Raw genomic sequence first — 13,669 nt, forward strand, 5'->3', positions numbered from 1 at the left:
AATCCAGATGACTCTATTGCACTCTTATCCCTTTAGCGAGGCCTTTAACCTTTGATTGCTTCATGGTCCTGTTGTTTTGAAATGGTCTTTGTCTGCCCACAGAGAATCGCTCGCTAAAGATGCCTCTGAGTGGAGATCCCTACAAGAAAAGGGGCTTCTGCTGCAATTCAGGAATGGAAAATGCATTTTTCCAGTTCAGATGCAATCAGCCACTGTGAATGTGGCAATCGGTAGCCTTTCCACAGAAGGGTAAAGCTGAAATATTTACTGCTGTAAACCTTCTTAGGGGAGTGCAATATAGGTCAGAGACCACCGTGTCCTGGGCCTGACCCTGATCCATCGTGGCACACGCATCCATAGGCGCTGCCAGACTACAGCTATTTATCAGGATTAGCTCTGACCATCTCAACGCACAAATGGGATAAAAACAGCTGCAGTAATTAATATAAACATAAACTAAGAAACGCCAGTTTCCAAATGCATAAAACATGAGTTCAAAATATATCCTCGGCACATACATATTGCGCAGCGCTGGCATAGGCTGCCTACCAGCTGGCAGGAAGGTGCTGTCAGCCTGGCGATGTTCACTCACAGCTTTTCGCTGGGAAAAATAGCAGATTTTGCTTGGTCACTTATGCAGTCTGCTTTCCTTATTGGAAGGCTGTATTCTGATAGAGCAAGAAGCTTTCAGCACCCCGGGTCTGTGTGCTGCTTGCTGGTGGTGGTGCTCTGGAGGAGATGGATGAGCTCCTGCAGCACAGACAGCGCTGGGTGATGGTGTATGCAGCTTGCTCCCTGCAGAAACCAGGAATTGCAGTAACAAAAGTCAGAGCAGAACTCAAAGCGTAGTTCCCCCAGTGACTTCAGTACTGGGTAACTGCTGGAGGACAAGTGTGTGACAGATCATTGAGGGTTTGAAGGAAGTGTATTTAGAAGTAGTCGATATTTTTCATTAATCACAAAAAGATTTAGGTTATATATATATATCTCTCTTCACACAATTGAGCAGCACCTTTTTATTGTTTCTCAGAAAACTCCATGTCAGCAGTATCAGCTTTTTCCATGGGAGATGTTTTGTTTCCCCTTGGGGTTAGTTTTTGTTACTGAGATATTAGTATGGTGTAATGGTTTGGGAGGATGATTGATGTGCTCTGAAATGCACTATTATAATTAAGAATAATTGAGAAAAACGGCCATACAGTAACTTGCCTTTGTTTCACTCAAAGGGAAAGAGGTTCAGGTAACAGGGCAAAGTTGGTTCACTCCTATAAAGAAAGGCACTGCTTTTGTTGTTCCAGGGGTTAAAAATGTTTCAGCAACAAAAATCAATCTTGCAACATGTTGTAATTCTTAAATTTCAAAGTATAATTTTTGCTGAAGTTGGTGGGGAAGCATCTTTATATATATTTTTTTTTACGTCTGATCTTTTTTTTTAAATATCCGTTTTTCTGAAACTGCCTGATTTTGATTACAGAAAAGACACGTTAATTTTTCTGTGGGCAAATAAATGCATTTCCAGCATGAATTTCCGGTGGCATTTCCTGCATTTCCAACAGCAGGAAGGTTGGATCTGTCTCCTCTGGATTGCATCTTTTTGTTGCTCTGCTGTTATCGCTATAGGATCTCCTTACATGTGCTTATCAGAGAAGAAAAGGAAGGTTCTCCAAAGAGCAAATGTAAGATCCAATCTCCTTGAAAACAGAGTGTTTGAAAGTGTATTATCCTTTCAGTTAGCACAGCTCATCTCTAAGGAAACTGAAGCCAGGTGTATTCTTAGCACAACTTATGCGTGGAATCAGATTTTACAAAGGGAGGATGTTTGCATGGAGGCAGATGGTGCTGGGCACCTGCCTTCCCACCCAGCCTGGTGCTGCATGGCGCAGGGGCACGAGCCATCGGTGGGTGAGATGTGGTAGAGGGAGCAGTGGTGGGGGATGCCCTTCAGGAATGAGTTTTCCTGCGGCATTTTGCACATGGGAGGTTGCAGAGATGTCATGGGCATCTTTCTCTGTTTCTCAGCAATTGCAGATTTTTATATTTTTGGCTCTAAAAATAAATGAATCAGACTTCTCAAATTTGAGTTCAGCTCTAGAATCTGCTCAAGAATGTCAATATCAGGCACGAGCCCTTGTGCCCTTTCACAGCTGAGCAGATTTTTGTAAAAGATAATCAGGGTGGACTGCAACACTTCATATGGTAAAGAATCCAACATGTTCCAGGGTGGGTCCTTTTGACAGCTTTCTGTGTGGGGTTAATTTCTGTTAGCTCGTTTCCCATGCTCTGGAGTGGGTTGTATGGGGTGAGCTTGGTTTTATCCACAGCTGGGGGCTCAGCAGCTGCTGAGCCAAGATAGTCAGGGCTGCGGGAAGCCTTTTTTCCATCTGGAATTTTCTGGAATTTAGCAACAAAAATGTGACCTTTTTTCCTTTTTCTCTTTTTTCCCTTTTCCCTTTTTCTCCTCCCCATTTCAACTGAATGTAATAGAAATGGGCATCGCTGTGAGCTCCCTGAGGGGATGAGTGTGCAAGCATTGCCATAGCCCCCTGTTTTTGCAATGCCATTTGGCTGGCACAGCGGTGACTCAGCTGGGAGATCCCAGCTACTGCATCACCACGTAGCCAAACTTTCTAGTGGGGGCCGTAACAGACTGAGAAGCTCGATGGAATAGGCACAGAGGGAAGATAAAGGCAGATATCATCAGTAAATTGCATGCTTTTTGTAGTCAAACAAGCCTATCTCAGCAGAGCTTTTTCACCTCTAGACATTATTGTGACATAAATCATTGAATCATGAATCACACAGTATTTCAGGAGAGAGCCTAAATTATAACATGCAGCTCAGTGCTTAATTCCTTCCCTTGCAGCGTGTCCAAGGTGCTTGTCATGTTTGTTTGTTTTTAGCTATGAGTAACTACCTTGTCTTACTATCGTGTGCAGAGAAAAATATGAACTGTTCAATGGAAAGATAAAGTGGTTTATTATTTCGGAGGGTGCTCCTTTTCATGCCATACCTCTCTCCGGAGTCAAAAGACTTGGTATCACATCAAACACCTGGAGTTTGGAAGGTCAGGTCTGAAATTTGAAGACTTTAACCCACAGACCTGTGTAGGAAAACATTTTATTTTTTTTAATATAATAACCAGAGACTGCTTTTGGAGTGAGGGTTGTTGCTTGGGGTAAGCCAGGAGGTATGATGAGCCAGCTTTATTGGCCTTTATTTCAGTTTTGTTGTTTCAGCCATTTCTGTAATGAGCATCTTGGTCTTCAAATTTTTGCTTCTTGTTAGGAAAGGGGCTGCTGCTTAAACCTGCCTTCCTGTCTTCCTTCCTTCCTGCTGTCCTTCAATTAAAAAAAATAAATCTGTCTGGAGAATGTACATACAAAAAATACAAATCACCTGTTGTTTTTTTTTTGAGAGATTTTAACTCAGTTTTTCAGATTAATTTTCTGTTGTTCTTTGTATGCTTGTTCTTAACTTGATGTTACTGTTCAGAAGTTGCAGATCCTCATTACTCAGGCTGCTCCTGCCCCTTTCATTCAGTGGCCTGCACTATTTTCCTCATTTGCCTCGCAGCCCCGCTGTCCAGCCGCACTACGTTGCAGTATTATCACTCTTGATTTGTTTTGCAGTGGCTCCTAGAGGCTCCAGCCAGGAATCTGCAATTGTAATGTTAAGTGCAGTGTCAACAAATACTGAGATGGCTTCTGCATTACATGTTCACAATCCAATAAAGAAAATGATCGTGCAAATTGTAAAAGACCCTATTAACAGCTCCAGGGGTTCACCCCGAGGTCCACGTAGCCCAGTGTTCTAGCTCAGTCTGTGGCCTTAAACAAATGCCTAGCAAAGGAAAGGATACCGGCAAAATATCTGATAGTCCCCTACTCCTCTCCCAGCCACCAGCAATTCTTTTTCAGCTGAAGAGATTTCCTACAATGTTTGCAACCCTCCTGCAATGGCTCCATCTTCTGTGTCCTTTCCCAGTCTCCCCTTGAACCCCTCTCTACAAGCTTCTTGCACCCACGGTGCAGATCTGCCGCAGGCTGTGTGAACTACTTTTCCACTCCTTATTCTAAGAACAAAAGGGTTTCTATCCCCATTCTCAGTAGGTTTATGTGGGATTGCTTTTGCTTTTCAGTCAAATTAATGTCAGCATTATTTCAGATTTGGAAATATTTCATTTCTGGGAAAAGACTTCATTAAGTTGCTCCAGTTCATATGTTCTGCTACAAGAAAAGATTTGGTGTTGAATGTTCATTTACAACAAAGTCTTGCTTTTTTTGGTTGTTGTTGTTTTTAGCTCATCTGTCTTTATTCTCACGTATTTATGGAAGTGTTCAAAGCTGAATGGGGAAACAAATTCAAGTGAGAAGTGTTGGATATTATTCTGTTGTTTTTTTTTAAAGAACTTTGGGTGCTCTTAACTCCTTCAGTCATTTCCCAACCCATGCTGTGTGCAGGGGTAGGTAGCAGTGCAAAGTACAGCTCATCTTTGATTTTGTGCCATGTTTGGCTGTGTTAGTACCTCTGATGGGAGCAGTCTTCCCTTTCCATCTCCCTGCCCAGCTCACTCTCCAGTGGGTTGCAAAAACAATCCTCTACCTTTATTATCTTTCATCTCTTCCACGTCATCTGTCTTTCTCCATTTGCTCAGACAAATAAGTGATAAAAGGGAATCATGATCTGTTTAGCACCACAGGAAGAAAGATGCGTTACGAGGCAAGAGAGACCTCTTGTTTACAGCGAGTTATTTTTGGTAATTAGCCATTTGTAGAGGAAGATGAGCCTCCGCTCGTAAAGTCAGCATGCCATAATTTAGGGGACTCTGAATGGAAGCCTAACATTTGCCTGAATTGGAAATGTTAATTGTGTGCATTTAGAAATAAATAAATGGCTGTGTTTTCTTTGCAGGAAGCAGACTGAACAAAGACCTGAGACATTATCTCAACCAGAGGTTTCAGAAAGGATCGCCGGATCACGATCTACAGCAGACTATTAGAGATAACCTTTATCGCCATGCTGTGCCTTGTAAGTAACAAAACACTGACCTGGTGGATTACGTGGAGTGGAATTTTAATTGGTTTATTTATTTATTCATTTATTTGTGGATTTATGTATTGGAGGCAGCCTTTGTGTGGCGGTGTGCACAGCTCAGTTTTCAGATAGAACAAACTTCCATGTGTGACAGCAGAAAGGGTTGAGATAGGGTTGACAGGGAAACCAGTTCATCCTTGTAGTTGGCTTTTGTGATGACCTTTTTGGAACAGTTGATGGTCTGTTACAGGGCTCTGATGCTGCTCTACTGTGAAGAAAAAAAAAAAAGATTTTAAAAGAGAGTTCTTGCCTTAGAAAGTGCTCATTAATATCATTATGGTGCATGCTCCTCTATTGTTTTGAAACCTATGAACAAAAAGTGGCTTTTATATTTATTTTGTTAGCAAAACTTTATTTCTGATGCTTATTTAATGTGTGAAATGGAACAGCATTTTGTGGCTGGGTCACACTGAAAGAGGGCACTGCCACCGTTGGAAGAGTCATCTGCAGTTCGCGTAGGCGGTAAGCAGCAAAAGTGAAGCTAAGAAGGAAATGCTCTTTTTCACCCAGAAACCAACCAGCAGGAGAACTGAGAAGTTTAGAGAGTGCTAAACTTTAAAAGTTCAGAATCTTTACCCCAAATCAGCCTGTGCTTAACTTTTGGGGAAGATGCACAAAAAGCAGAAAAAGATCCTATTTCGTTGCACCATTCTCCAACCTCTAGGAGAGGATATTGAAATTAAAAGGTTTTTCTGCTTGGACCTTGATGAGCTCTGAAGATAATGGCAAGCCTTTTAGATCAGGCTTGGCTAAGAGCTAGTAAACTCTTAGTTATAGCATGCTGAATTGAGCAGCAAAACATATTTAAGCTTTCTATCTCTCATGAATCAGAGGTTGTTTATACTGGAAGACTTGTATAAATATTGAATAATGATGTTGCCACTCAAAAATGAGTATTTACCAAGAAATACCACATAATGGTAGGTAGAGTAATAGCTGTTTTCAATCTGAGTGTTGCTCATGGGAGAACTGTGCAGGGCCACAGCTAGAATTGTGTGGTAGCGCTGATAGATGTTGATTCCTCAAATGGCAGATGTTGTATATCGCTGTTGAGTTTGTTCTCATTTTATCAGTGGAAAGCATGGACCAAATTACCTCTAAAGTGCTGTGCGTGGACGTAAAGAATAAATATGTATTGTTATTTTCTATTGAATACTTCCATTTTCCATTTTGTTAACATGAAATATGATTAGTTTCCAGTCGTCTAACTTGCCTGGCTGCAGGTTTTTAAGGTATAATGGGGAAAGTGCCTTCCAGGAAAACGTATGTGGTGTTGGGCTCAGTAGATGCAATGTCTTAATGCTAACGTCCTTCTGCCTATGTGTTACATCCCAATTTCTAATTTCTGAAGCAGCAAATAAAGCAAATGAGCGAAGTACTGTGGAAGCATTTTGTGTGTTACCAAGGTTACATTTTGAAATGCTTTCCATTGATTCTATTCTCTGATTTATTGAACTTGATGGTGAGCTAAACTGCTTGGACTCGCTAAAGACTTTTGATTTAAAATTAAGACCGGTGAAAGCGATTGCTGCCTCCTGGAAATAGGAGGAGGAGGTTTGTGCTGCTGGTGTGTTAATAAGAACATCAGTACTCATGTTCTGCTTATGAGACAAATGGAAAATCTGAGGAGTGGAGTTTGGTTACCGTGTGTCTTCGTACTTGCTGAGTTGTAAAGCAGGTAACATTTAATTTTCTCTTCGTGTACCGTGGGGATGGTATTAGTGGTAGCTTTTAAGAATGATGCTAATATTCATGTGTGAATTTGAATGAGACTCCTGCAGGCATGGTGGGTTGGAATGCTTTACAGGTCTGGAGATTAATCTAGCTGTACACTCATATTTTTATTCCTTGGTGCACGTGACCAGTAAATCCAGAGCCCTGGACCAATCTCTAGTGCTAATGGATTATGAAGTCTTGTATTTGGGAAATGGAATTCTCTGCTGATTATGTGGTAAACACGAACAAGAACACAAGGTCACTTGGACTGAGCGTGCTTGGCCTGCCAGCTGCTTTTTGTTGCACTAATAGAAGGGCTAAATGAAGTGATAATTACTAAATGCAAAATAGAGAAAGGCAGCGTTAACCTGTTCTTCCCCAAAAATTCTAGTTAGGCTCCCCCATGGTTCAGCTCTTGCTCACTTGGTTGAGTTTGGGATTCAGGTCCAAGGGCTGCTGGCTCCCACACAGCCACCTGCCTGTTATAGGGGAGTTGGTTAGGAATTAGCTGTGCTCCATGGGGAGCAACTTCAGTTGCTCTCATGGAGTTGGGACGATGTGAGCATTGCCTAAATGGATGACACAGGTACGGGCTTCTGAGAGAGCAGGAGACTTCACCCCTAAACACAGGAGCTGTCTGTAAAGAAATGAGACCTAGGAATGCACCCAAATGGGAATTATTATTGCAAAAAGTAGATGAAGTGCACAGTTATTTTTGCAAGCTGAAATCACAAAGAGGCATCTGCAAATGCCTCTATTAGCTCAGATGGGAAGCCCCACGCAGTCCTGCCCCAGCTCTGGCCAGTCTCAGCACTCATCCCTCTGCCCTCCAGCACGCGTCCTCCAGCCCTTGGTACCCTCAGCTCCCCGCTCCCCATCGCTCTGAGTTTTCCTGCAAAGATCTGTAGTAAACAAAGCTGTGACAAGCTTCCAGGTGGCCTCCAGGTTTGGTGTTTGTGCCATCCTCAGCGCTCTGCTCTTGCTATCACACCACACCCACGGGCTTATTCACAGTCACAAAGCATTCTTCTCTGGGTTTTACAACTTCAGCGTCCTAATCTAGGACTGTGGGTAAGGAAGAGAGGCAGGACACGTTTCTGTATGGGGATGGTGCAGAGACACTAATGAAGCCGTGCATTTACAATGCACAAGTCTTTGAAACAGTGCTGCTCAGACACTGAGCTGGCTTTTATTTTAGCTAAACCAACCGTGTGCTATTTCCTCCACTTTCTTCCTGATGCTCTCATTTCACTGTTGACTTCACATGCTGGGTCTTGAGACTTTTTAATAGTATTTTTGTCTTCTGCTTAAAGAAATCAGCACCTTAAACTTCAGCAAAGTTATTCTCTTTACACGTCTAAATATCTGTTCTCATTCCTTGCACATAGGATCCACTGTCAAAACCAGAAAAAAAAAAAGACCTCTAAGACACCATCCAGATTAGCAAGATGTTAGGGCAGGCTCTCGCTGTCCCCTTGGCCTCGTTTCGTTTTGAAGCACCACATTTTTCCGGTTTTCTGACGTGCCTAATGTAGACCACCAGAAATAATGCTCTGTTTGTGGGCTAGTTAATGGCTCCATTGAGCTTGGAGTAGATTGTGACTTGGCAACGGTGTCACGATTACTGACTGGCCATGACTACACCAAAAGTGCTTTGGCTGATGCAGAGACATTGCCCACGGCTTTTTTTTTTTTTTTTAGTGTGGATTTCACTTAGGCTGGCGAAGTTGAGCTGGAAGAAACCCTGAGGACAAAAGGGCAGGTCTGCTGACTGTGTGGGGTGTGATGGGGTCTACCCGTGCTAAGAGAAGCTGATGGGATTTGTGTCCCACCTGGCGTGGGGCAGGCTGAGGGGCCAGGAGGTGCAGCGTGTTGCCAGCCTGCCTCTCGCTCTCACAGTGTTTCTAGAAGCAGAACTCCTGAAAATCGCATTGGTGTATGTGAAGGTGTGCTTAGTGGAAAATGTGATTAGTTGGAAGTGAATGTAAGAATATATCCGTGCTGCTGCATCCGAAATAGGTGTTCCCAAGCAGCCTTACCTTGCAGTAGTGTTAATTGAGGAAGGGATGGGATGGCAGCTTCCTTTCATGTCCTGGTGCAGCAGCGTGTCTAAAGCACCGTTCACGGAAGGCTGAACAGACAGGATTATCCTCCTCATTTTGAAATGATGGTAGAGGGCATCTGTTTAAAATAAACAAGCAGCACTGGCCATTTGTCCTAGATGCTTCTTCTCAACAACCTGACAGCGGTTTTCCCAGCGTCTGAAGAACCAGAGATTATTTCCATAAAAGCTTATCCGTGTGTGTGTTTGGGGGTGGAAGGGGGTCCACCTGAGCACCTTTACTTGATTCTGCATTTTCTGGAGTCCTCAGTAATGTGCACAGACATCTGCAGCCTGGTATCTGCACCATAACTTACCAAAGCAGCACACCCAGTGCAGGCATGACTAAAACAATAGATCCCTATTCAAGTATATTCTGCATTTGTCTTATTTCAGTATGGTGCAATTCTTTTTTTTTTTTTTTTTTTTTTCTTGGCTGCGGTCATCAAAACTCGGGGAAAAGCTAGGTCTTTTTGATGGTTGATGAAACAGGGACAGTGTAATGCCTAGCCCAGAGTTAAGCGTTAGATGTCAGCCTAGACACTCTGTAGCTACCTTTTTCTTTTTTTTTTTTTTTTTTTTCTTCCTAAAGTTGACGTTTAAAACCTCGAGAGGTCATCATTTAACAGTTGATTCACTTTCCCAAAACAAGTATATGCCCTGGGATTAATTGGCTGGAGAGTTTAGTGTTCGAGAGATACCGCTTTCATTTCTGCTGCCTCTTCTCCTGCCTTCCCAGGGTTTGATCTGTTCCCGTGTCTTCAATTACAGCCGCTGTGGTTAGTCTTAGAGGGGAGCATGGAGCAAAATGGGAAGGAACGAATAAAAAATCAATAGTGTAAGTGTTGAGTGATCTGTAAGGAGGCTCAGAAAAAACGCAGTGACTGCCAGGCACCTGGCTGGCATGAGTTCTTCACATTTCGGGGGGAACTTTGAGTTTCTTTATTCCAAGGGATTGCTGGTGCAAAGGGAGCGTGTCCTGCTAAGGAAAGCCAGCAAGACTGACCCAGGAAACTTCACGGTATTTATAGGAAAGACCTTAGTAAGTGAATGTGGAACTTATTACCTGGAGTAAATGTTTTCATGGATAATTAAAATACCAAAGGGTAGTTCAGATGCTTCAGGAGTCGGATAAGCTGTTACACGCATAACCTCCATCACCTGCAACTAGCAGAAAACCGCTTAGCACTGGGTTCACCACAAGGATTTCTGAACTTGTTAACGAACTGATGGGAGACATGCAAACCAGCTTACAGCTAGTATTTCTCTGTACAATATTGGGTATAACAGAATATCAATACACAGGGAAAAATCATTGAAGTGAAGCAGAAAGACCTTTATGTTACAAGTGCACGTGCTTTTACATGTGGGGATACTTGAGTCACAATTTTGAAGTTATTTTTGGTTGCTAATTTTTATTAAGGATAAACAGAATCACTGACAGTGCACATTATTTTTCTTTGCAGGCAATAAATCATCAGTTTATGTAAACAAATGTTCTTTGAATTCTCAAAAGCTTTCCAGAACAGCAGCCGTATTTATTATCCAAGTACCTTTTGTTGCAGTTCCCTTCCTAGAAATGTAATTCTGCTTTTGTAATGAGAAAAAGTTGCAGTGTCCATGAAATATTAATTTGAAAGCACACACTGATAAGGTGATGAGCGGTGGGCTGATCTCTTCCTACCACAGGAAGAGCAATTAATTGTTTTACGAGATCCGTGTGAGCAGAAAGTTTGAAATGTTTTTAAAATAGAACCCTTATCACTAGGGCACAACGTACAGGTACCGGCGTTATGTAAAGATCATTTTTCTCAAGAACGCTTCCTTGTCAGTTATCTAACTCTGAAGCATGAGCGAGATTTTCCATGCCAGCTAATATGCACGAATTTATTTTTTCCCCTTTATTTTCATCAGGGACTGTATCTTGGGTACAACTAGCGGGTTTAGAAAATTCTTGTAGCCGGGTTCCCAGGAGTGCGGAATTGAGTCCCCTGCAGTTTCCAGGGATACAATTATATCACAAGCTAGTGAACCAGGTGTGTTCTCACTTCTGAGAGAGAAAAATGCCCTGCTTTGAACAATAGGACCAATATATCTGTAGTTTAGGTCCTTTCTATACACAGTCGTTTCTGTTGAATCTAGGAGACTTCAGACCTTTTTTTTTTTCTTTCCATCTGCTCTGTCCTTTTAGATCAATAGTGCATTTTGTGCCAGTGGAACTATTCGGTATATTATTTTTTATTTTTTCACATTTGGAAATAAAAGCACTTATGATAGCAAATATTGCTCCATCTGCTTACCCATTTGTGAGGAATAGCTTTTTTGTGTTTCGCTGTGCACCCGGTTGAAATTGCATGAGGCACCAGAGAACAGTACAAAGCAGAAGAGCTCAGCCTTATAGGCTCTCCCATGCTGTTTGCCAAAGGAGATTTGGGTAAGAAGTGTGGGAAGAGATTACATGGCTAGTTTTCTTTGTTTTCTTTGTTAGTCCCCAATGTACTTGATTTCACATTTTTTTTTCATTGCGGTTGCCTTGTACTACAGAAAAGCATCTGTGAGTGGGTATTTCGGTAGTGCAAACGAAGTCTGTGCATATGATTTAAAATGGAAAGGTTTCCAAGGTTGTGAGTCTCCTGGAAAGCTTGAGAGTAAATGAGAGGTGAAAGCAGGTACTGCTATCGGGAGGTTGAAGGGGTGGGGATGAGTCACCCCAGATTATTCACTTCAAAACCCTCTCCATCCTGCTGTAGTTTCATTCGCCATCACAATTTAAACTATAGAAGAGAAGAACCACAATATCTCCAAAAGTCATGGACGGAGGATCTGCTGAAGAGTGTGTGGTCAAAGGTGACGAGTGTCCTTTTGCCCAAATTTTTAACATGATGTCCTAATGTCCTGCTTAAATCTCTTATGATGGCTGCAAAATCCCAGCTTTTGATTCCATAAACCAGGCAGTTTAATTTCTTTTCAACTGCTCCTGTGTATCTGCTCGCAGTTTACAGTGTATTGATTGTAGTACAAGCCAACATAACGAGTTTTCCAGGCAAAGTGAGCAGTTTAGAATTAGGAAAAATCAAACACATGCCTATTCTTGAACCTGTTCTTGCATTCACAGTTGTGTTTGGGATGCACACCTCGTATTTCACGTTTAACTCTCTAGAAGACAGTCACCATCGCTTTATATAGGTATGTTTGTACTTCGGTGTGTTGATTTGCGTGGTTGTTTCATAGATATGAAAGTCTCACGCTTCCTTAGTTAAAGATGTCACTACTTTTTTTTAATTTTTTTTTTTTTTAAAGGGCACTTGAAAATCCCATTTATATGATATTATTCTGGTCCAGTTCAGTACCGGCAATTTAATGTGGGCAAAAACAGTGGCATGCCAGAGTAGGAGATTCCTGTGTGATTGCCAGTCACATATATTGCTACCGTGGCAGTCTCCGAGGCCAGGAGAGCAATGGCAGATACAAACTCCTGGTGGTTTTGGTGGTGAATACGGTCTTGCTGCATTTCATCTTCAAACAATTACCTTTTTTTTTTTTTTTTTATTAACATTATCATGCTTCTTCATGTAAAGTGTGCTGTATTTGTTCTCTAATCCTTTCTCTGTTTATTTCAGCAGAGAGGAGATTAGCTGTGTGAGCATTTATAAAACTGTTTAGCTTCTGCTAGCTGGTTTTCTTTGGGGAGAGTCATACCCAGTATCTTTACTAGGAATAACTCTGTAAATTAATCTTCATTGATTTTATTATTTTTTTAGCTCCCAGTGGATAGGAAGGTAGAAAAAAAAATAGAACAAATATTTCTAGTTCTACCCCTATTATAGGAGAAATAAATCTTTCCTATTAGTCATAACAGTCTAGATATATCCTTCTTTTATAATGTCCTCTTGAATAATTAGAGCTGTGAGTTATGAAGACAGGATTCCTGGGTCATTGCCAGAACAGATTTGTTTAAGGGGGGCAGTAGTTCCCTGAATTCCTTTCACAGGGCTTTGTAACGTCCCAGGCTGCTCTTAATTACTGATTTAACAGGGAATACATCTGTTTCACTGAGAATTGTGAAAATTATTATTTAAATGGAAATGTTTAATAAATGACTCTTTGAAAGGCTAATGTATCTCCAGAATGAGAGATGTATCACTGAGTAATCAGGTAGGTACAGGTCTGGCAGATCTACTTGTAGGGTCTTTGTGGAGCCAAAGGTGGAGGAAAACATCAGACCCTTGGAAGCATTAGCTGCCATTGAGTTATTTTATTCTTCATCACTTGTTCCTTACCTGCGCTTCTTTAAGCTTCAGGTTTAACACTTCATTGATGAATTAAAAAAATAAATAAAACTATTGCAAACAGATTCTGGTGTTAGTCAAGGGAGGTCTGTAGGAAGAAGCAGGATCTCCTGTTGGATAAACTGAGAATTTTGTTTATATCTCAGACCATGATGGCATTCCAATACTGCCACTACAGTATGTTCCTTTAAAGCTGCTTGCCATATGCTAAAATATGCAGGTAATTCTTGCAGTGTGAGGAATTTGAACTTGTGCACCTCAGAACCGAGGGGCTGGGCAGGTGGCGGAGGAAGGAGGAACTCCAAATTAAGAAGCTGTTCCGGCAAACTCTTCCTTGAATACATGAGGAGGTGGCTATTTATAAACACAGCATTACCGTCGCCTGCTGTTCACGGGTCTTGAATTAGTCAGGAAAAGATTAAAACTGGATGTTGTGGCTCTTCGCATTCACCTGTTAGTTTCAGAGCCC

General features: G+C 41.8%; 1 protein-coding gene across 23 annotated transcripts in view; it reads left to right on the plus strand.

The window, feature by feature from the left end:
- MAGI1 (membrane associated guanylate kinase, WW and PDZ domain containing 1) overlaps positions 1–13,669 on the plus strand; it is a 318,457-nt gene that overhangs the window by 147,460 nt on the left and 157,328 nt on the right. For all 23 annotated transcript variants that reach the window (XM_084530668.1, XM_084530669.1, XM_084530673.1 and 20 more), the window contains exon 2: positions 4,912–5,028. In XM_084530668.1, the coding sequence (XP_084386794.1) occupies positions 4,912–5,028 (117 nt within the window). The remainder of the gene's footprint in view (positions 1–4,911; positions 5,029–13,669) is intronic.

Source organism: Aythya ferina (genome assembly GCF_964211825.1).
Source record: "Aythya ferina genome assembly, chromosome: 10".
Taxonomy (NCBI): domain Eukaryota; kingdom Metazoa; phylum Chordata; class Aves; order Anseriformes; family Anatidae; genus Aythya; species Aythya ferina.